At 32.5% G+C, this 24,708-nt stretch overlaps 2 protein-coding genes across 7 annotated transcripts in view; both read right to left on the bottom strand.

The window, feature by feature from the left end:
* Positions 1-3,277, bottom strand: part of LOC143234804 (dol-P-Man:Man(5)GlcNAc(2)-PP-Dol alpha-1,3-mannosyltransferase-like) — a 32,243-nt gene extending 28,966 nt beyond the window's left edge. For 2 of the 4 annotated variants that reach the window (XM_076472444.1, XM_076472445.1), the window contains exon 1: positions 3,161-3,277. Coding sequence is in view for 2 of the 4 variants with exons in the window: in XM_076472442.1 (XP_076328557.1) it covers positions 2,962-3,178 (217 nt within the window). In the remaining 2 variants the exon portion in view is untranslated. Of the gene's footprint in view, positions 1-2,961 lie in introns of all 4 variants that reach the window. The other 2 variants (XM_076472442.1, XM_076472443.1) reach the window with 1 other exon arrangement.
* A 7,053-nt stretch (positions 3,278-10,330) lies between these two features.
* Positions 10,331-22,940, bottom strand: LOC143234802 (E-selectin-like). 3 transcript variants are annotated; one of them, XM_076472439.1, is made up of 7 exons: positions 22,664-22,895; positions 19,580-19,765; positions 17,117-17,305; positions 15,388-15,573; positions 13,935-14,114; positions 13,439-13,624; positions 10,331-10,699 (listed from the first exon to the last, which is right to left on the bottom strand). In XM_076472439.1, exons 1-7 carry the CDS (start codon positions 22,857-22,859, stop codon positions 10,473-10,475), a joined length of 1,350 nt encoding a protein of 449 aa, XP_076328554.1. In that variant the 5' UTR covers positions 22,860-22,895; the 3' UTR covers positions 10,331-10,472. The 3 variants fall into 3 exon arrangements, with proteins under 3 accessions (XP_076328554.1, XP_076328556.1, XP_076328555.1); XM_076472441.1 differs by lacking the exon at positions 13,439-13,624 and having other exon boundaries at positions 22,664-22,940; XM_076472440.1 differs by lacking the exon at positions 13,935-14,114 and having other exon boundaries at positions 22,664-22,925.
* Between the last annotated feature and the right edge of the window lie 1,768 nt (positions 22,941-24,708).

The following is a 24,708-nucleotide window of genomic DNA, read 5'->3' as shown; positions in this document are numbered from 1 at the left end:
AAAAACATTTTGTATTCTAATGTAAGATAATTTTAGAAAATGTAATTTATTGTTGTGAACAGTCTCTAAAGTGGATGGAGAAGTTTGCTTATTTCTTAATGTAGACTACAAATAAAAAGTGGCCATGTGGTCCTTCGTGGTTGTTCTAGTCCACTCATCTTTCAAAAAGAAATTAAAAATTAAAAATCACTCTTTTCACAAATATATTAATTACACTCTGACCTCTATAAGTCAGTTAGCCTATTAAAAAACTGTTTTAACTCTAGCAATGACCATCCTTTTGAAATCTTAAAACTTGTTTGTGTTTTCTCATCATCTTCAGCTAATAGCACTAAGAATTCAGAGACCTTAATCCTATCTGTCCCTTGGATAAGCTGATAAATTTCAACATAAAATATGAGACCTTAATCTATCTCTGTAAGATCTAGAATCATTTGAGCTCTCTCGATCACGTCATGAGAAATTAGCATTATTTCTATCTTTAGATACAGTCATCTATTGTTACATGGTCATTGTATGTACTATAATAAAACACATCATTTCAGTTAATTATAACTTACAACTCTTCCACTTATGTTTTGTGTAATCATCTTATCTGAGGTTAAAATTAACTGCATCATATCATGTAACAAATCAATAACATGCTTTGAACATGATGGTTGTTGCCAAGTTGCTTGTGACATAAAGTTATGTTCATCCATAAAATATGTGACACTGAGTTGTTAATTTGTCATTGGTTTGTGACATATTGTTACCTTGATTATTGTAAATATGACACAAGGTGTTTCTTGTGCACTAACTTGTGACATAATATTACGTTAATTAGTAAAAATGTGATACCAAGCTGTTTATTGGTGATAGGTTTGTGACAGTTATATCAAGTATTTATGTTAATTATTGTAAACATGACATCATTGTATTATTATGTTAATTATTGTAAACATGACATTAATGATTTTACTATGTTAATTACTGTAAATATGACACTGGTGTATGACTACATTAATTATTGTTAACATGTGACATCAAGGTGTTTTTTACCGATTCACTTCTGACATATTTCTGTTAATTACTGTAAATGTGACACTGGTGTTTGACTGTATTAATTATTGTTAACATGTGACATCAAGGTGTTTTTTACTGATTCACTTCTGACATATTTCTGTTAATTACTGTAAATGTGACACTGGTGTTTGACTGTATTAATTATTGTTAACATGTGACATCAAGGTGTTTTTTTCTGATTCACTTCTGACATATTTCTGTTAATTACTGTAAATGTGATACTGATGTATGACTATATTAATTATTGTTAACATGTGACATCAAGGTGTTTTTTACTGATTCACTTCTGACACATTACTGTAAATGTGACACTGGTGTATGACTATATTAATTATTGTTAACATGTGACATCAAGGTGTTTTTTACCGATTCACTTCTGACATATTACTGTAAATGTGACACTGGTGTATGCCGAATTACCAATTGGGTAGTTTATCATTACTACTGATCCTGCAGACTTTACCACAAATGTTTTAACCTAACTGATATGTGAACATCAAGTGTTTGTGATCCATCTTGTATTACTCATCTTTGTGTGTTAATAAACAGTTCCCATTATTTGACATGTTGTTCAGCTAGTCGTGACTCATGGTCTAGTTCTACATCTTATGAAACAAGATCATTACAAAGACAACATCCTTTCAAAATTGTACACAGTATGTAAAACTCACTTTTTACTTCATTCAGTCCCAACTACTGTATTTAAAACTGAAGTCTTCCATAACCATTGAATAAGTAATATTACTTCTAGTGATTGTGGTCTTTTTATGTGATCTTTTCTTTATCTCATCGTCAGAAGTTATCCACTAACAATAAACACCTTTCAACCCTTTAACTCACTGATTGTAACATATTTAATTGAATCTCTTGCTGAACATTTTTATGTATTTAGTCTTAACAGTTAAATCCTTATACAAAGGTCTACTCCACCCCTATACTAACAAATTATCTAGTAAATAATTTCTAATTCAGAATTTCAGAGCAGTACTTATTATAAACATTGTCTAGTAAGACTAAGTGGTCTATCATTTCTGATGTAATACTTGGCATATTCTTTACATAGAAAATCAATGTTCTGGTTTGCATATCCAATCTTTGACCCTGTTAGCCTTGTATTTTATTTTTAAAGTCTCAATCTTTCTCCTTACCACCAGGGGGTTAATACATACAGGATTCTGCCAATTCAAGTCAATTTCTGTTTTTTATTTTGAATGTTTAGGATCAGAAATATTGCTTCTTTCTCTTGGAAAATACAATTAGATTTAAATGCTTTGCCCTCTCATGATATACTGTATTAAACACCAAAAATAAAATAAATATACTTCTTAAGAATATATATGGTTTATACAAATAGGATAATTAATATTTAAAAAATCCTTTTTAATCCCTTAAAGTTCCTTTCAATTCTGCTTTCATGTCCTTTACAATAGCAAAATTCCTCTTCCTATTAAAATAGTATTATAAAAATAGTTTTGTCATTATGTGACCAACACTATGGAAAAACAATTATATAAATGAGAATTTCTTCTTGTTTTTTTTCCTCTTTACTATTTCATGTCATAAAAGGAAAAATAAGAAAACTACCTCAAAATATATTTCATATTTCCCTTAGTTTAATAGGTACACACCCACGTTCTCTTTGCCACAATTTTCTTCCAGATTTCAATATGTACTATTGTTCCCATATTAACATTCAACTGCACAATTAAGTACTATAAAATTATACAAAACATAGTAATACCAATAGTAGTCCAAAACCTGAGCAGTCAGGCTACGTTCACAATCACGACTTACAAAGACAAATGAAAAAAAAAAGTTCGAAACAACATATACTGTTTTTACGTATAATTTTATATGAGATACGATGAGGGCTTGAATTTTGTAACATTGACTTACATGGGATGTATTCGATCACACCGATATTTACCACAATTTCGACAAAAAACACAAATAAACCAAATAACCAAAACCATTCTGGATCAATAAATATCTTCTTTACAGCTGCCGGATTTCTCACATTATTCCAAAACTCTTTACTCATTTTGTTAAACCTTAAAGTTTTATATGATTCCTTGTAACTTTTACCACGACTTACCAACCGCGGCGGCGCCATTTGTTTTAATACATAGGTGGTCTCAAAAATTACTGACTTTATGGTAATGTACGGCGAAAGAATTTTTAAATGTCATACATTTTGTTTAATTTTCTGTCTGCTTGTTTTTATCATCGAAAAAAAAGAGACATTTTAAATGTTGTGTGCACTGTTTCTCTCTCTTTTGTTCTTCAGTTTTGAATATTAAAAAAATATGATTTATACATATGATTAAACAAATACAATTACCTCACATTTCAAATTGCTAAAAGGTAAACAGTTGAAAGAAGGTTTAGAAAAATATAGAAACATTATTTTTGAATTTTCGCTTTTTGTTAAATTTCGAGTAAAGTTATATGACGGATATCTACCCTTGTTGTCTTTAATTCTGAAAGAAACGAAACAGGAAAGGCGTTAATCAACACCACTAATACCAGCTCTTGAGCTGCTCAGGATTTAACAGTCACTCTTACGACTACTTAGTCCCGCTCGCTGTTTAGATTTTGCAAACAACACAATATAGCATCCTAATTCTTCAAATATGATGTTTTTGCAAGAATCATACATAATCGGATATTTAACATTAATTTTGCATAAACATATCTACTTATTTGGATGTTATTATTATAGAAAGATGTTCCAGAAGTGATATTTATAATATTTTCTCCAATAGTGCCAAAAGGTTAATCCTTGATTTTTCTTGAAATTCTGGCTAGCATCGAATGTTCGTTTTTTTTCTGGAAAAATGTAAACTATTGAGCGACTTCTAAAAAGAAAAACTTCAATCAAAATTCCTGAACCTAGAAGTTCAATATTATTATATATATACATATTTAGTACAATTTTCATTTGGGTAAGACAAAACCATTATTTATGCTTTGCAATATATATATTTGGTTTTCATTAAAATCCTATTATTTTTAGTTTACAGTTTTTGAAAGAGTCATACAAAATTAGTTGATTCAAATTTACTTATGCAATAAAATGCGTTCTTACTCGCGCGTTGAAAATAAACGATAATAATTAGTACGGTTGAACTCTTGGTATTTTTCAAAATCTTGCGTTCAAATTCTGTATATTCTTATTCTGTTAGAAATATTTACCTGATGTAAGTTTTAAATAAACTGTTCTTGATCAATATACGAAAGGGTTAAGTATTGACGTGTGTTTTGTTTTTTTTGTGTGTGTGGGTTATGACTAACTTCGATTTCACTTTACTATTCAAAATATCGAAATCTAAGAGTTGATAACTTTTTCCTAATTTATTCCATCTTTAATATTTATTTTATTCTAATAAAAACATTATTTTAAAGTTTTGTAGAAAATATAACTGTTTTCATTAAATGTTTCAGCCATAATGTTTTTGTAAAATTGGACGTAGTCAAAGACTTAATGTTTTGTTTTTCATCAAAATGGGCAGATATTTCAATGTTTGTATTCGTTCAGAATTCATTTTCATCTTATTTTGCTAGAAAAAGACATCTGAGGTCAGAATTTCAAAAAAAAAAAAAAGCTTTGAGATTTATTGGACATTCTAGCTAACTTCGGTTTTATTTTACTATTAAAGAAAAGTTGAATCTAGAAACTGCTTAAATAAATAAGAATTTTCGGTCACTGTTTCTTTCCGAACTTATTCCACTTTTAACTCCTTGTTTATTCAAGACAAGGAAAAACCCCTGTTTAGGCTTTGCAAATGATATAATTGGTTTTGACTAAGCTCATAATGTTTGAAACATGCTTTAAAATACGTACTTATTTGCATGTTTTGAATAAAAAGTTTCAACAAAACTGCATTCGTATTTAATTTTTTTTCAGAATTCGGTAACCTGTTGTTTTTTAGCTTCGTGCAAAAGCTACTCGAGGGCTATCTGTCCCTAGTTTAGCAGTGTAAGACTAGATAGAGGGAAGGCAGTTAGTCATCATCACCCAGTGCCAACTCTTGGGCTACTCTTTTACTGAGGAATAGTGGGATTGACCATAACATTATAACGCCTCCACGGTTGAAAGGATAAGCATGTGTGATGCGACCGGCATTCGATCCTGCGACCCTCGGATTAGGAGTCAAACGCCTTAACCCACCTAACCATGCTAGGCCGTTTCGGTAATCTGTTATTCTGTTTGAAAAATGCACATTTTAAGATGTTTGGGCATGAAGTTTCTTGGAAATTCTGGATAACTTCGAATTTACGATACTTTAAGATAAAGTTAAACCACGGAAAGACTTCTAAATATAATCATTTTTCAATAAAAATTCCGAAATTTAGAATGTTGTTGGGTTGCTGTTTTTTTCAAATTTATTCCACATTTAATTTTGATTTTAGTTTGATGTGAAAGAACCCTGTTTAAGGTATTTATATATAATTGTTTTCATTAATCGTCTAATGTTTCAGTCATATTGTTTTTGTAAGAATAGTAAACAATTAGTTTCTTCACATTTGGTTTTTTTCCATTTACGTGCTTTGAAAAAAAAATCCATAAAAAATGTCCAGGTATTTTTGAAAATTTTGTTCAGGATTCGTTTTTATGTCGTTCTGCAAGAAAGATGCAACTGATGTAATATTTTCAAGAAATTTCTTATTCCATCATAACGCCCAATAATTAAACCTAATTTAAAAACCTCTAAAGGTCACTTTAATTAAAGTTAAACTTCTTGCCAGAAGACAACGTGACAACAAAGAAAAGAACGAATGTGTCGAAACTTGTTTCTACAACGTCAACATTTCTGACAGTGTGTTCCGTTTACTGTTTTTTTTTTTTGTTGTTGTTGTTTATTAAATGCTTCAAACGACAATAAAGTATTTTACTACCAATTTTTGGTATAACTTGATCTGAGTGAAAAAAGCTTTAAAAAAAATTGGTTTTAAAGCATGTTACACATCAGGACGTTATTAATAAATGACCATGATTTGCCATTTATAAATCAAAAGAAGAAAAAAGTCTTAATTTTACTGGTCCAGTATCTAAAAACCAGCGTATTCTGAATATGTTTAGTAGCAATATGACAGTCAAAGGTAATTGTACTTTGACCATAAATATTTCATATTTAATATCCAAATGTGTGTATTAACTAATGCCAACATATGCTCACTTGTAACCATTACGTCATACATGCGACATTATTGTTGAAACGTATTTATCTCGTTTCAAAATAGTATGCAATGTTTTTTTTTTAATTATACTCCAGCGTGTGGCATATTCCCTTTGTTCTGCTATTCTGTTATATCATTTGATATAAGTGTACAAGACATTTTGATAGAGTTACAAATACTGAGGTTTCGGCTAACCAACTTAGAAAAAGTTTAAAACTTTTATTGTTATTTCTATGTTCGTCATAAATAATTTTCATCAAAGTTCTCACAATCAACCCTTTAATACCAGATAGCAGGTATCAATGGAGTTCACAATGAATGAACTTGAATATTTTAAACATTACCAGATATAAACTCTTTCTGGTAAGAGGGCCGAAAACGTACGATAAAAGAAGTATGTACATGTCGAAAATAATTTTTTTTCCCCATATTACTGAAAGCAAACAAAGAAGAGCCAATATTATCATTTCTGTGTCAACTAATTATGACCTTTCAGAGTTGCACTTCACTTAGAACTGTTTTAATGGCTTCTGATGGTAGGTAATATGTATGGCTCAAGTCTTGTTGCTATTTGAACTTTTGATTCATTTAGATTGTGTAAAGCTATCGAGTACCATCTCACTGTGAATCATCAGTTTACTTACAATTTTTCTGTTTTTTAGTTGATGTATTTTTCTTCTCAGTTTTCTTTTTTCTTTGTTTTACTATTTTCCTGGTCCGGCATGATCAGGTGGTCAAAGCACTCGACTCGTAATTTGAGGGTCGCGGGTTCAAATTCCAGTCACACCAAACATGCTCGCTCTCTCAGCCGTGAGGGTGTTATAATGTGACGGTCAATCCCACTATTCGTTGGTAAAAGAGTAGCCAAAGAGTTGGTGGTGGGTGGTGATGACTAGCTGCCTTTTCCCTAATCTTACACTGCTAAATTAGGGACAGCTAGTGCAGATAGCCCTCGTGGAGCTTTGCGCGAAACTAAAAGCAAACAAATCTTGGTTTTCCTTTTCTGTAATTTTTTGATGTTCATTACTTTCTCATTTACGGTCTTTCCTTTATTTATTTCATCTTGTGTTGTTTTCTCATGGAAACAATATCATTTTATGATCTATATCTATGACAGCGTTTGATGTTGCTCTAGAATCACATACTTTGATTATATTACGTATTCTTGTCAGTGTGATGTCAAGTTGGCTTCTCATTGTCAAGTCGTTCCATTTATACCATGTATAAATCTAGGATACTCTATGAATGTGGAATGCGTTTGTAATAAACAGATTATACTGGGATCAGACTTCCATTATCTTTTCTTCATTTGAATATCTGCATATTTGTCGTCAGGAGATCCTAGGTAATTTTCAGAGGTTGTTCTAACCGTTCCTAATCTTCCAATTACAAAAAATCTGTCAGTTGGATTGACAGTTGGTCATGTACTTTAACAAAGTACTCATTTATTTGATCATCTGAGTAGTTTCCATCATGAAGTTCACGTATTTGTAAACATGTTTCTATTATCTTACCATTATGTATTCTTACTGAGTCCATTCTTTCTGAGATGTATTTAATTTCCAGAATATTTGAAGCTGCTTCTGGTTGGTTATAAAACCAACTCCATGTTTTGCACTATCTTTTATCCTCACTTCTGAGTATAACAGAATATAATCTTCATATAATTTCTTACTTCCTTGGTATATCCATCGTACACTTGTAAATCCAAGAACATTGATATGCCTTTTTCCATATGCTCAATAATTTACCACATTACCAAACTCTGAGATGTTCAAAGTGTCTATTTTGAAGGCCACTTTCCTGTTTCGACGTCCATATCGTTTTATGTTTAAGTTTATCTGCATGCGTTATCTAACGCTAAAATCAGGGGTTAGATTTCTCTCGGTGGACTCAGCAGATAGCCTGATGTAGCTTTGCAACAAGAAAACACATACACACACATTATCTATAACTTTCTGTAGCAATTAAAAAAGTCCATCGCCGAATTGCTAGGCCTTTCATGGTTTCACCAGAGCCCCATTAGCGAGTAACCTTTTAGGATAACCCAGCCGACCTTCTCGAGTACCGTAAAAACATAGAGCCATGCCACACTTTGTCCAAACCTAATGCAAGGACATCAAAACCCTTCAATAACAATTAATGCAAGGACATCAAAACCCTTCTGTAACAAATAACATAAGAACATCAAAACCCTTCAGTAACAAATAACATAAGAACATCAAAACCCTTCAGTAACAACTAACACAAGGACATCAAAACCCTTCAGTAACAAATAACACAAGGACATCAAAACCCTTCAGTAACAAATAACACAAGGACATCAAAACCCTTCAGTAACAATTAATGCAAGGACATCAAAACCCTTCACTGACAATTAATGCAAGGACATCAAAACCCTTCAGTAACAATTAATGCAAGGACATCAAAACCCTTCAGTAACAATTAATGCAAGGACATCAAAACCATTCAGTAACAATTAATGCAAGGACATCAAAACCCTTCAGTAACAATTAATGCAAGGACATCAAAACCCTTCAGTAACAATTAATGCAAGGACATCAAAACCCTTCACTAAGAATTAATGCAAGGACATCAAAACCCTCCACTAACAATTAATGCAAGGACATCAAAACCCTTCACTAACAATTAATGCAAGGACATCAAAACCCTTCAGTAACAATTAATGCAAGGACATCAAAACCCTTCACTAACAATTAATGCAAGGACATCAAAACCCTTCAGTAACAAATAACACAAGGACATCAAAACCCTTCAGTAACAAATAACACAAGGATATCAAAACCCTTCAGTAACAGATAACACAAGGACATCAAAACAGTGACATCAGTTGAGAGACAGGAATGTGTACTTACATTGCTTCTCTTCATCAACATCCACAAGCAAGATGGCGTCAGTAAGCTCCTCTCTGCTGATGACCAAGCCATCATTGCTGAAAGTGACAGAAAACTTTTGTTTTGTGTTTTTGAATTTCACACAAAGTTACTCGAGGGCTATCTGTGCTAGCCGTCCCTAATTTAGCAGTGTAAGACTAGAGGGAAGGCAGCTAGTCATCACCACCCACCGCCAACTCTTGGGCTACTCTTTTACCAACGAATAGTGTGATTGACCGTACATTATAACGCCCCCACAGCTGAAAGGGCGAGCATGTTTGGCGCGACTGGGATGCGAACCCGCGACCCTCAGATTACGAGTCGCACGCCTTAAGACGCTTGGCCATGCTGGGCCCGACAGAAAACTACAGGATTCTGAATCAAATGTACATCGAATACAAATAATATATCATGAGATACTTACAGAGAAAACGAAAAGTACTGGATGACAAAGAAGAAGAAGAAATGAAAATTCGGGTGAATAAAACTGACATCAAACAGATGAAAGAGTTTAACTATTTGAAAATTGTATTTACGGAAGGTAGTAAAACAAACAGAGAAATAAACATCAGATGCACCGAAACCAGGTTTTAGGACAATTTTTACCACTCCAAAAACTAAACACGTCCCAATCAACACAAAAATCATCCTCATAGAAATTACATTCTTGTTAACACTGGACTCTAATAACTTACAAAAGCTGTATTCCTGCCCATATATCAGTGCCACATCTGGACTCTAGCAACTTCATAGAAGTGTAAGATCACCACAACAGTCTGAGACAAACTCTTGGAGTATCATGCCATGATAGAACCAGGAATGAAGACATCTGAGAAATGCTGGAAAACCAATCCTAGAACATATTCACAAATAGAGAATCTCTGGATAGAAGAGATCAGAAGTCCTTATATTCTCCTATACACCACACAGTAGACAGAGCAGAGATAAGTAGCATATCTGAACTTTGAGAACATTGTAATATATCAACTACGTTCAATTATCACTTGATGTAGCTTAAATATTTGTGTAATAAATGTACAAAAAAGGGTTTTAAGGTTACTATTAACAAGTTAGAGCCTTTAACTTTGTAATATTCGTGTTAAAAGTTCACCAATCATATAAAAAGAAAACGAATCAACTTTCTAGAAGAATATTCTATATTGCTTGTAATAAACGACCTCATGACAGCCTTTTGTTAAATGTTTCTTTAATTGGATACTCAGTGTTTAACTCTATGTTTTCTTCAGCAGTCTTCCAGTAAAATACAAACTTTGTACTCCAATACGTTATATAGAAACCAATTAAAGAATATTCCAAAACTCAAGAAGTAGGTCAACCAAAGGCACGAGGTACCCACTGCAGAAAGCTAGTTTCAGTGACACACATGGTTTCAATTCCACTCCAGGCACCATTGGACAAACACGTGCGGATTGAAGACCCTATAAATATGGTGTATCCCTGTGAGCACGTGATTTTGCACCGGCTCCCTACGTTCGTGTCGCATGGCAGCACTTTACCATTCGCGGGAGCAGGCAGAGAAGGACACTGTACAGACACTTCTGAAAAAAAAAATCAAAATTTACACAAAAATAGATATTAAAGTTAGACTCCATGTATGATACAAATAATTCAAATCATTCTTTAATAGACTACACAAGTTACATTTAATATATAAAATATTTGGGTTTATAATAATATTTCAAATAATTCTTTAATAGGTTTTGCTTTGTGCTTTTTTTATTTAGCAAAGCCACCTCTAGTTATCTGCTGAGTCCACCGAGGGGAATCGAGGCCCTGAGTTTAGCGTTGTAAATCCGTAAACTTACCGCTGTACTAGCGCGGGACATATTGTTTAATAGACCACACCAAGTACGTTTAGTTTATAAAACATATTTGGGTTTATAATAATATTTCAAATCATTCTTTAATAGACTACAAATATATGTTTATTTTATAAACTATCTAGGTTCACAACAATGTTTTAAATTATCACTTGACAGACTATACGCCCCATGTCTGAAATCACAGAAATGACATCTGACCAGATTTCACCACTTGCAACGTTTCCACGGTTGTTGAAGGTGCAACTTGGTAACGATTTTAAACTCATATGAAAGTTAAAGTTTGGTTTTAACTTGGTGAAATGTCATACGTAATGTCTCTAGTTGCGATCTTGACAAGAATATGATTTCTTGAAATATATCGAGTCCTGTATGTATTTCAAAATAATGTATTATAAGTTGGTTTTTGAATTTCTTTCGATTAAAAAACTTAAAAAGATTGGGGTTTCCACAGATTACACTAATAACAGTTTTATGTACCTCTATAGAATCATTTTATAAAAATATTATGTACCTGTATACAATCACTTTATGATAATTCTGTGTACCTGTATAGTATACGTTTTGTTTGTTTGTTTGTTTATCTTTGAATTTCGCGCAAAGCTACACGAGGCGTATCAGCGCTACCTGTCCCTAATTTAGTAGTTTAAGACTAGAAGTAAGTTTTAGCCCACCTAGCCATGCCAGGCTTAGAATAATTTTATAACAGTATTATATACATGAACAGAATGACTTTATAACAGTATTATTTACTTGCACAGAATCACATTATAACAATATTATGTGCCTGTATAGAATAACTTTATCACAATATTATGTACCTGTATAGAATAACTTCATAACAATATTATATACCTGTATAGAATAACTTCATAACAATATTATATACCTGTATAGAATAACTTCATAACAATATTATGTATCTGTATAGAATCACATTATAACAATATTATATACCTGTATAGAATCACTTATAACAATATTATGTACCTGTATAGAATAACTTCATAACAATATTATGTACCTGTATAGAATAACTTCATAACAATATTATATACCTGTATAGAATAACTTCATAACAATATTATATACCTGTATAGAATAACTTTATAACAATATTATATACCTGTATAGAATAACTTCATAACAATATTATATACCTGTATAGAATAACTTTATAACAATATTATGTACCTGTATAGAATAACTTTATAACAATATTATTACCTGTATAGAATAACTTCATAACAATATTATATACCTGTATAGAATAACTTCATAACAATATTATGTACCTGTATAGAATAACTTTATCACAATATTATGTACCTGTATAGAATAACTTCATAACAATATTATATACCTGTATAGAATAACTTCATAACAATATTATATACCTGTATAGAATAACTTCATAACAATATTATGTACCTGTATAGAATAACTTCATAACAATATTATATACCTGTATAGAATAACTTTATAACAATATTATGTACCTGTATGGAATAACTTCATAACAATATTAGTAACAAGAATAACTTTATAACAATATTATATACCTGTACCTGAATAACTTTATGGCACAATATATTATGTACATCTATAGAATAACTTAATAAAATAACTATACACCTGTATGAGAATAACTTCATAACAATATTATATACTTTGTATAGAATAAAAGTATAACAATATCTTTATACCTGTATAGAATAACTTCATAACAATATTATGTACCTGTATAGAATAACTTCATAACAATATTATATACCTGTATAGAATAACTTTATAACAATAAACACCAGAAACATCTTTATGACAGTCAATAAAGTAACAAGACACATCTTTATGGCAGTCAATATAGTGACCTGACACATCTTTATGGCACTCAATATAGTGACCTGACACATCTTTACGACACTTAATAACCTGACTAGACACGTTTATGACAGTCAATAAAGTAACAAGACACATCTTTATCACAGTCAATAAAGTAACAAGACACATCTTTATGGCACTCAATATAGTGACCTGACACATCTTTATGACACTTAATAAACTAACTGACACGTTTATGACACTTAATAAAGTAACAAGACACACCTTTATGGCAGTCAATAAAGTAACAAGACACACCTTTATGGCAGTCAATAAAGTAACAAGACACACCTTTATGGCAGTCAATAAAGTAACAAGACACACCTTTATGGCAGTCAATAAAGTAACAAGACACATCTTTATGACAGTCAATAAAGTAACAAGACACATCTTTATGGCACTCAATATAGTGACCTGACACATCTTTATGACACTTAATAAACTAACTAGACACGTTTATGGCACTCAATAAAGTAACAAGACACACATTTATGACAGTCAATAAAGTAACAAGACACATCTTTATAGCAACCAGTAATGAAACCAGGTACACGTTAATGAATAATCTGGACTTACTGTAACAGACTGGAACATCTCCAGACCAAACTCCTGATTCCAAACAAGTCAACATCTTCTGTCCACGAACCTGGAAACCTGCTCCACAAGAAAACATGCAAGTATCTCCAGGATAACCACTGGAACAGTATCCGTACATTTGACCATTTGCAGGTGGTTTTAGACCTTCACAGCTGGTTCCAGTCACTGAAATCGAATGTTTCAAAGAACATTCATTTTATGTGTTTGATACACAGTAGGTTCAGCCACATTATAGTTTTATAATGAAAACTTCCACATGAAGAGTCTGATAAAGTCAAGTATAAATTCTCTACCTATATGGATAGAGTGATCTGTGATATAAAACAAAACTTTGTTTGATCATCAATACTTGAAGTTTACAAACCGTCTGTATCTAGTTTTATTCCTTGCTTGGTGATTATAGTATGTGTACACACAAACAACTGTACTACTTGATCAAACAAACATAAAGGTAATATTCCTTTGTATCACTTACGTTCACAGGTCGGACTTTCTTTGGACCATTTCCCTGAATCTAAACAGGTCAGTTCCGAATCTCCTACTAATTTATAGTTTTTTTTACAGGAGAACGTGCATCGGTCTCCTCTCACAGCAGAGGAACAAAACCCTGACATCATTCCGTTTAATGGAGCTCTTAATGAACCACAAATTGATTCTGTAAATGTATATATAAAATTGAAACTTTTATATCGTATTAAAACCAAGGTAATTATGGTAGTTTTAAAAGCATGTAAACTTCATTTAAGCAAGAATAAACATTTTACCAAATTCAATTAACTTTTAATCTTTGATTAAAAACTTTATGGACACCTGAAATTCAAATTTAAGCACAAAGCTACAGAATGATTTACAGTATGTGTCCACTGGAGTGTTTCAAATGTGATAAAAAGTGAATCACGACTGGTTACTACTTAAAACGTCTGTGAACTACATGTTAATACCAACTGTCAGTTAATACCAGCTACCTGTTAATACCAAATACCAGTTAATACCAGCTAACTGTTAACACAAACTGTCAATTAATACCAGCTACCTGTTAATACCAAATACCAGTTAATACCAGCTAACTATTTGTACTAAGTATCAGTTAGTACCAGCTAACTGTTTGTCCCAACTATCAGTTAATACCAGCTACCTGTTTATACCAACTGTCAGTTAATACCAGCTACCTGTTAATACCAACTGTCAGTTAATACCAGCTACCTGTTAATACCAAGTACCAGTTAACACCAGCTACCTGTTAATACCAAATACCAGTTAATACCAGCTAACTGTTAATACCAACTATCAGTTAATACCAGCTAACTGTTTGTACCAACTATCAGTTAATACCAGCTAACTGTTCACATCAAATACCAGTTAATACCAGCTACCTGTTCATACCAACTGTTAATTAATACCAGCTACCTGTTAATACCAAATACCAGTTAATACCAGCTAACTATTTGTACTATCTATCAGTTAGTACCAGCTAACTGTTAATACCAAATATCAGTTAATACTACCTAACTGTTTGTCCCAACTATCAGTTAATACCAGCTACCTCTTCATACCAACTGGTATTAATAGTTAGCTGGTATTAACTGATAGTTGGAATTAACAATTAGTTGGTATTAACAGTTAGCTGATATTAACATGATTTATATTGCTTACATAAAGATAAAAACATATTTTATACTCTGTAACTTTGCAGATTATAATACTCCAAGTTAAAACTAACTGTAAATGTTCAATTAAGACAAGTTTACAAACCTTACTCTTCACGAGATCTGATGAAGTTTTAAAATTGTTCATGAGGGTTGATAGAAACTGATTATCATTGAAAGCAAAACTCTTCATAAATGATTGTATTAACTAACAGAGTTATAAAAACACCACAGTTGACATGTTTGAAAGAAGAGAAGATAAATAACACTTAAAGTACTTACGTTCACATGTCGGAGGCGCAGCTGACCAGTTGCCTGATTCCAGACATATTAATGTGGACGGTCCTAAGAGCTGATTGTCTCCTACACAGGAGAATGAACATCGCTGTCCTGCCACAGCTGACAGACAAGCTCCTGCAAACTCTCCTTGGTTTGGAGGACTCAGTGGAGGACAACCATTTCCTTTATCTGTAATTTTCCAGGGCATTATTCACACACATTAGTTGAAACTAAAGTCTTGTCGACACGTTTAGCTGTTCTTTAATTTTACACTGACATTCTATAAGAATAATGTCTCTATCAACACAAACGTTTTATGGGTTTTCTTGCTGCATTACTATCACGGTTGTTACTGATAGTGTTTCACAACTATTGTGTTCGTGGCCCGGCATGGCCAAGCATGTTAAGGCATGCGACTCGTAATCTGAGGGTCGCGGGTTCGCATCCTCGTCGCATCAAACATGCTCGCCCTTTCAGCCGTGGGAGCGTTATAAAGTGACGGTTAATCCCACTATTCGTTGATAAGAGAGTAGCTCAAGAGTTGGCAGTGGGTGGTGATGACTACTTGCCTTCCCTCTAGTCTTACACTGTTAAATTAGGGACGGCTAGCACAGATAGCCCTCGAGTAGCTTTGTGCGAAATTAAAAAAACAACAACAAAAAAACAAAACTATTGTGTTCAAGCTGGTCAGGCGAGCTCTAGGTTGAATGAAATGCTTTGAAAGCAATGGATATGCAAAGATAGTGTGGATAAAACACTATTATTATCCATTCTTCAAGTGTGGATAAAACACAATTATTATCCATTCTTCAAGCTCTTGGAAATTTCTAAGGAACTAGATTAAGAATATAGTGTTTACAAATGTAATAGGCCTACCATTAATGTATTATGACAGGTATAATTCATTATAATTGTTTACAAATGTAATAGGCCTAACATTAATGTGACAGGCATAATTCATTGTAATTGTTTACAAATGTAATAGGCCTAACATTAATGTATTATGACAGGTATAATTCATTATAATTGTCTACAAATGTAATAGGCCTAACATTAATGTATTATGACAGGTATAATTCATTATAATTGTTTACAAATGTAATAGGCCTAACATTAATGTATTATGACAGGCATAATTCATTGTAATTGTTTACAAATGTAATGCCTAACATTAATGTATTATGACAGGTATAATTCATTATAATTGTTTACAAATGTAATAGGCCTAACATTAATGTATTATGACAGGTATAATTCATTATAATTGTTTACAAATGTAATAGGCCTAACATTAGTGCATTATGACAGGTATAATTCATTATAATTGTTTAAAAATGTAATAGGCCTAACATTAGTGCATTATGACAGTTATAATTCATTATAATTATGCTTGGTCACATTGGAAAAGTCACTCACACCATAACTGTCAATGTTAATACCTTCTCTTTCAGGTTAAAATATATCAGCCAAGGGTTTTGTGGCGAATAATAACCCTAAAACATTGCTGGGAGAAAACACTGGACTTCTTTGCAAGGCTTTGTACTCTTTTTTAGCCAAATCCTACATTTAAACAAATAACATATATTTATTTAGACTGAGGGTGACATGTTTGATGATAAGGTTCGAACCAGAGACCCAAAGATTACAAGTAGAGCACCCCGTCAGACCTATTACCTTGACTAGAACAAGAAAAACATAAATATTATAGAATATGAAACCACTCGTCACTTACATTCACACACTGGAATTTCATCTGTCCAAGCACCTCCTTCCAAACAAGTGACCACTTTAGTACCTTTAAGTTGAAAGCTTGTTTCACAAGAGAACATACACGTATCTCCAGTAATAGCAGCAGAACAGGAACCGTTTGTCAAACCATTCGGAGGTGGTGACAAGTCTGGACATGTTGTTTTTACCAGCGCTGTATCACAAATATATAATATGTTCAAATGTTTACTTCTGACTTCTAGAATTTAAACGTTACGTTGTCTTTGATGGACATATGTGATTATACAACAATAACATTTACAAACCTGTACATTGTTACATACTAGCCTTTAAAGGTATAAAATATAATTATTATACACTTTTATTCTTGTACAAACCATAACAGATAAAACAAAAGTAACGTTTAAACAATCAGTATTGTTTTGTAACAACATTATTTAACAGAAAAGTGCCAGTATGTAGTTGACAAGAACTACATAAAGTTACATCTATTTTGTTATAATGTAGCACGTGCTGTGCATAACGAAATAGAGTTGATGGACGAGTGGCCTCAGAACTATAATTATTAGTAAAAAGTGTTTAATTTCCACGACACTCATATCTTAAAGATATCTATCAGAAAACGTAATCTCAAACACTCATAGTAACCCTCACGACATGATGTACAACAAACAAATAACAATCGATTTAAAGAAAGTAAAATTCTGGTATAATAAATAACTAAAAACTAAAATAATACAACATGAGCAAGTTAACATATTCCAAACAGCTGCTAACATAAAGGAAAGACCATATTTATAACGACACTTAACATAAAGGAAAGGTCATATTTATAACGACATTTAACATAAAGGAAAGGCCATATTTATAACGACACTTAACATAAAGGAAAGACTATATTTATAACGACACTTAACATAAAGGAAAGGTCATATTTATAATGACACTTAACATAAAAACAAGACCATATTTATAACGACACTTAACATAAAGGAAAGGCCATATTTATAACGACACTTAACATAAAGGAAAGACCATATTTATAACGACACTTAACATAAATGAAAGGTCATATTTATAATGACACTTAACATAAAGGAAAGGCCATATTTATAACGACACTTAACATAAAGGAAAGATATATTTATAACGACACTTAACATAAAGGAAAGGTCATATTTATAACGACACTTAACATAAAGGAAAGACCATATTTATAACGACACTTAACATAAAGGAAAGACCATATTTATAACGACACTTAACATAAAGGAAAAGTCATATTTATAACGACATTTAACATAAAGGAAAGGCCATATTTATAACGACACTTAACATAAAGGAAAGGTCATATTTATAACGACACTTAACATAAAGGAAAGACTATTTATAACGACACTTAACATAAAGGAAAGACCATATTTATAACGACATTTAACATAAAGGAAAGGTCATATTTATAACGACACTTAACATAAAGGAAAGACCATATTTATAACGACACTTAACATAAAGGAAGAGACCATATTTATAACGACACTTAACATAAAGGAAAGACCATATTTATAACGACACTTAACATAAAGGACACTTAACATAAAGGAAAGACCATATTTATAACGACACTTAACATAAAGGAAAGACCATATTTATAACGACACTTAACATAAAGGAAAGACCATATTTATAACGACACTTAACATAAAGGAAAGGTCATATTTATAATGACACTTAACATAAAGGAAAGACTATATTTATAATGACACTTAACATAAAGGAAAGGTCATATTTATAATGACACTTAACATAAAGGAAAGGCCATATTTATAACGACACTTAACATAAAGGAAAGACTATTTATAACGACACTTAACATAAAGGAAAGATAAAGGAAAGGCCATATTTATAACGACACTTAACATAAAGGAAAGACTATATTTATAATGACACTTAACATAAAGGAAAGACTATATTTATAACGACACTTAACATAAAGGTAAGACCATATTTATAACGACACTTAACATAAAGGAAAGACCATGTTTATAACGACACTTAACATAAAGGAAAGGCCATATTTATAATACGACTGTTGCCAATAGAGAAATGAAAATCAACATAATAACCTTATTCTGTATAATTAAATGATTTGACTGAAAAGTCGAGTTATATTGTCTTGTGAAACACGACAATATTTACTGACCATTCAATTAAACCTCTATTATCGACACAGCAAAAAACAACAAAATTTTACAATGTTAATGAGTTAAACAGTGACAGGACAGATGTTTTAAAACTTCGTATCTGTCAAAGCACCTAAAGCTGACAACATGGGATTCTTTGTGTGTATTAGCAAGTGTAACCAAATGAAATAGCTAGTTATAACATAGCAAGCATAATGCATTTTCAGTATAGTACAACAGGAAACTAAATGTAGTTTGATTTCCGAATTACAACAAAAACTTACATCCACACGCTGGAATTTCTGAAGACCATCTTCCCGTGTCCAAACATATTAGTTCTGAAGTTCCTACTAGTTGGTAGTCTCCAATACAGGAGAATGTACATTTATCTCCTGTCACTGACGATGAACAATTCCCTGCTATTTCTCCATTCTCTGGAGCAGAGAGTGTTGGACAATAGGATTGTTGAACTAAAGTTACATATGAAATAATGTGACAACGTCTGAACTTGACTGGAAAATACTAACAATAGAAAACTGGATACATCGTGTACAGAACAGAACTAATGTTTAACAAAACACTTTACAATATATTATTTATCATATAGTACAAGCTTTTATCAAATGTAATTCATCATAATATGTTTATGTCATGAAGTTCACAAAATGATATTCGAGTGCTCTTTGTACTAGTCTTTTCTGAACTTGAAGTGATAGCCTAGAAGAAATAATAATCAGTGATGACGAGAAAACCCACTTGAAGAGAACCTGACGATGACCGAAGAAGGTCAAAACGTTGTTCGCCCCTCTACACAAAAAATGTTCTCAACCCAAACCAGCTGTTTTTACATATATATTAGACTAGAAAAAAGGAAATTCTTTATGACGAGAAACCCACTTGAAATCAAAATGTATCTCAGAACGGCTGGTACGGGTATTAACACTTATTGCTAAGGGGAGAACAACGTTTCGAACGTCCTAGGTCATCTTCAGGATAACAAACAGAGTTTGCAAGTGACCGCTACCGGACCCGTCTTAGGGACAAGAGTATAAACGAGTAGGGATTGCAGGGGGCGTTCCAGTTGGATGTTAGGTTATTAATTAGTATAGGTATAAAGGTGTTCCTTTATATTGGTTTTAGTTGCTGTGTGAGTAGGACTTCTTTGATTTTTGTGTTTTTTTGTTTTTTAATATTTGTTTCCTTATTTAGTATCTGGGTGGGGCCCGGCATGGCCAGGTGGGTTAAAGCGTGCGACTCGTAACCTGAGGGTCGCGGTTTTGCATCCCTGTCACACAAACATGCTCGCCTTTTAGGCCGTGGGGGCGTTATAATGTGACGGTCAATCTCATTATTCGTTAGTAAAGAGTACCTGAAGAGTTGGCGGTGGATGGTGATGACTAGCTGCCTTCCCTCTAGTCTTATACTGCTAAATTAGGGATGGCTAGCACAGATAGCCCTCGAGTAGCTTTGCGCAAAATTAAAAAACAAACAAACAAAACGTATCTGGGTGTTTTCTATGGTTATGTTTGTTTATTTGATTTGAAGTGTTCAAAAATGTGTGATGGTGGAAAGGCCCGGCATGGCCAAGCGTGTTAAGGCGTGCGACTCGTAATCTGAGAGTCGCGGGTTCGCATCCCCGTCACGCCAAACATGCTCGCCCTTTCAGCCGTGAGGGTGTTATAATGTGACGGTCAATCCCACTATTCGTTAGTAAAGAGTAGCCCAAGAGTTGGCGGTTGGTGGTGATGACTAGCTGCCTTCCCTCTAGTCTTATACTGCTAAATTAGGGATGGCTAGCACAGATAGCCCTCGAGTAGCTTTGTGCGAAATTCAAAACAAACAAACAAATGTGATGGTGGTTTGTTTGTTTTTGTTCTTTGAATTTAGTTTCCATTTTCTGCTTATTTCTTTCCTCAGTATAGAAGTCGTGGCAGTTGTGCATTGTATTTTATAAATTATGTTGGTGTTGTGTTTGTTAGTTTAGTTTTTACCAATATAAAGGAACGTAAAGGTGAAACTAAAGAATACTAATAAACCAGAATAGAAACATTGTAGGTAAAGGTGAAACTAAAGAATACTAATAAACCAGAATAGAAACATTGTAGGTAAAGGTGAAACTAAAGAATACTAATAAACCAGAATAGAAACATTGTAGGTAAAGGTGAAACTAAAGAATACTAATAAACCAGAATAGAAACATTGTAGGTAAAGGTGAAACTAAAGAATACTAATAAACCAGAATAGAAACATTGTAGGTAAAGGTGAAACTAAAGAATACTAATAAACCAGAATAGAAACATTGTAGGTAAAGGTGAAACTAAAGAATACTAATAAACCAGAATAGAAACATTGTAGGTAAAGGTGAAACTAAAGAATACTAATGAACCAGAATAGAAACATTGTAGGTAAAGGTGAAACTAAAGAATACTAATAAACCAGAATAGAAACATTGTAGGTAAAGGTACTAAAGAATACTAATAAACCAGAATAGAAACATTGTAGGTAAAGAATACTAATAAACCAGAATAGAAACATTGTAGGTAAAGGTGAAACTAAAGAATACTAATAAACCAGAATAGAAACATTGTAGGTAAAGGTGAAACTAAAGAATACTAATAAACCAGAATAGAAACATTGTAGGTAAAGGTGAAACTAAAGAATACTAATAAACCAGAATAGAAATATTGTAGGTAAAGGTGAAACTAAAGAATACTAATAAACCAGAATAGAAACATTGTAGGTAAAGGTGAAACTAAAGAATACTAATAAACCAGAATAGAAATATTGTAGATAAAGGTGAAACTAAAGAATACTAATAAACCAGAATAGAAATATTGTAGGTAAAGGTGAAACTAAAGAATACAAATAAACCAGAATTTGTGAAATCAGTAGAATAAGAAAGATTTCTAGTTTAAGTTCTAGCTGAATTGAAAATAATCAACATACGTTTCAAGTAATATTTAAGTAAGGAGCCCCTCAAAAAAATACAAAATGTCCATCAGGGCAGGTCAGTGATGTTGGTAAGAAATTTCTAAATATTTATGAAAAGTTCTGTATGTGTTATACATGTTTTCTCCAAGATTAGCCAATCTATTAACCTTATATCAATGTGTTGTTATAGGAAAGATGTACAGTTACAACATGAATAAAACCAATTCTTACTGTGACAAGTAGGGGTTGTTGCAGACCAACTGCAAGACTCCAGACGTACCAATTCTGAGTACTAGTTGGTACTCTTCTAGACAGGAGAACATACACCTGTCTCCAGTCACGGGAGACAAGTTCTTATATTTATTCAAGTCTACACACTGAAGCATTTGGTCTGTAACTACAAAGTGTTCACCACAAATGTGAAAACCATGACTTACGTTCACATGTTGGAATTTCTCCAGACCAAATTCCGGTGTCTAAACAGGTCAAATCTGAAACTCCCACTACTTGGTATTCTCCTATACAGAAGAATGTACAACGATCTCCTGTCACTGCAGATGAACATATTCCTGCTATTTCTCCATTTTCAGGAGCAGTGATTGTTGGACAGTTGGACTGTTGAACTGAAGACATAACAGTGACAGGGTGGAAATATTTAAAGTTTAGTTTAATAATAGTGGTTACAGATTTTGTATCTATATTTGTATCCAATTGTATTTCTCTAAGATACAGTGAAAATTATCATTATTATTATACAGATACTTCCAAATGTCATATTTCAAACATGCAAGTCAGTTAGTCACTTGACAGCCAAAGCCAACATAAACTCACTAAGAAACAGAATGTATCATAGTTACATTTTCACATTATTTGTACTTAAAATGATAACACCTACAAGTGATAACTTTTGAAAATGGAATATAAAAGCATCTCAATATAAAACATTAATATCATGAAGCTGTATCCATGTCGAGGATTTACACTTTCTGAGGAGGAGATGTAATTTGTATTTAGTGGCATTACAAAGCAAAGGAATACAGATTAAAATGGGAAGCCAGAACCAAACAAAATAGACTTGCAACAGGTGATATTCTGGGATTGTTAAGAAAAGTGTAGCTTTGCAACAGGTGATATTCTGGGATTGTTAAGAAAAGTGTAGCTTCTTATAACAGGTGATATTCTGGGATTGTTAAAGAAAGTTTAGCTTTTTATAACAGGTGATATTCTGGGATTGTTAAGGAAAGTGTAGCTTCTTATAACAGGTGATATTCTGGGATTGTTAAGAAAAGTGTAGCTTCTTATAACAGGTGATATTCTGGGATTGTTAAAGAAAGTAGCTTTTATAACAGGTGATATTCTGGCATTGTTAAGGAAACTTCTTATAACAGGTGATATTCTGGGATTGTTAAGAAAAGTGTAGCTTCTTATAACAGGTGATATTCTGGGATTGTTAAGAAAAGTGTAGTTTCTTATAACAGGTGATATTCTGGGATTGTTAAGAAAAGTGTAGCTTCTTATAACAGGTGATATTCTGGGATTGTTAAAGAAAGTGTAGCTTCTTATAACAGGTGATATTCTGGGATTGTTAAGAAAAGTGTAGCTTCTTATAACAGGTGATATTCTGGGATTGTTAAAGAAAGTGTAGCTTCTTATAACAGGTGATATTCTGGGATTGTTAAGAAAAGTGTAGCTTCTTATAACAGGTGATATTCTGGGATTGTTAAGAAAAGTGTAGCTTCTTATAACAGGTGATATTCTGGGATTGTTAAAGAAAGTTTAGCTTTTTATAACAGGTGATATTCTGGGATTGTTAAGGAAAGTGTAGCTTCTTATAACAGGTGATATTCTGGGATTGAAAGCAAAGAAAGTGTAGCTTCTTATAACAGGTGATATTCTGGGATTGTTAAGGGAAGTGTAGCTTCTTATAACAGGTGATATTCTGGGATTGTTAAGAAAAGTGTAGCTTCTATAACAGGTGATATTCTGGGATTGTTAAAGAAAGTTTAGCTTTTATAACAGGTGATATTCCTGGGATTGTTAAGGAAAGTGTAGCTCTATAACAGGTGATATTCTGGGATTGTTAAGAAAAGTGTAGCTTCTATAATAAGGTGACATTCTGATTGTTAAAAGAAAGCTTTAGCTTTTTATAAAGGGTGATATTCTGGTTGACAGCAGGAAACTTCTTTATGGTGATATTCTGACTTGTTAAGAAAAGTGTAGTATTCTTATAACAGGTGATATTCTGGATTGAAGAAAGTGGTTATAACAGTGATAACCTGGGATTGTTACAGTTTAGCCTTATAACAGGTGATATCCCGATTTAATTAAGTGTAGCTCTTACAACAGGTGATATTCCAGATTGTTAAAAAAGTGTAGCTCTAGCAACAGGTGATATTCCGGGACTGTTGTTGAAAGTGTAGCCTTATAACAGGTGATATTCTGGGATTGTTAAAACAGTGTAGCTTTATAACAGGTGATATTC

The sequence above is a fragment of the Tachypleus tridentatus genome, chromosome 12 (assembly GCF_004210375.1).
Source record: "Tachypleus tridentatus isolate NWPU-2018 chromosome 12, ASM421037v1, whole genome shotgun sequence".
Taxonomy (NCBI): Eukaryota; Metazoa; Arthropoda; class Merostomata; order Xiphosura; family Limulidae; genus Tachypleus; species Tachypleus tridentatus.
This window is presented reverse-complemented; position numbering and strand designations above follow the sequence as displayed.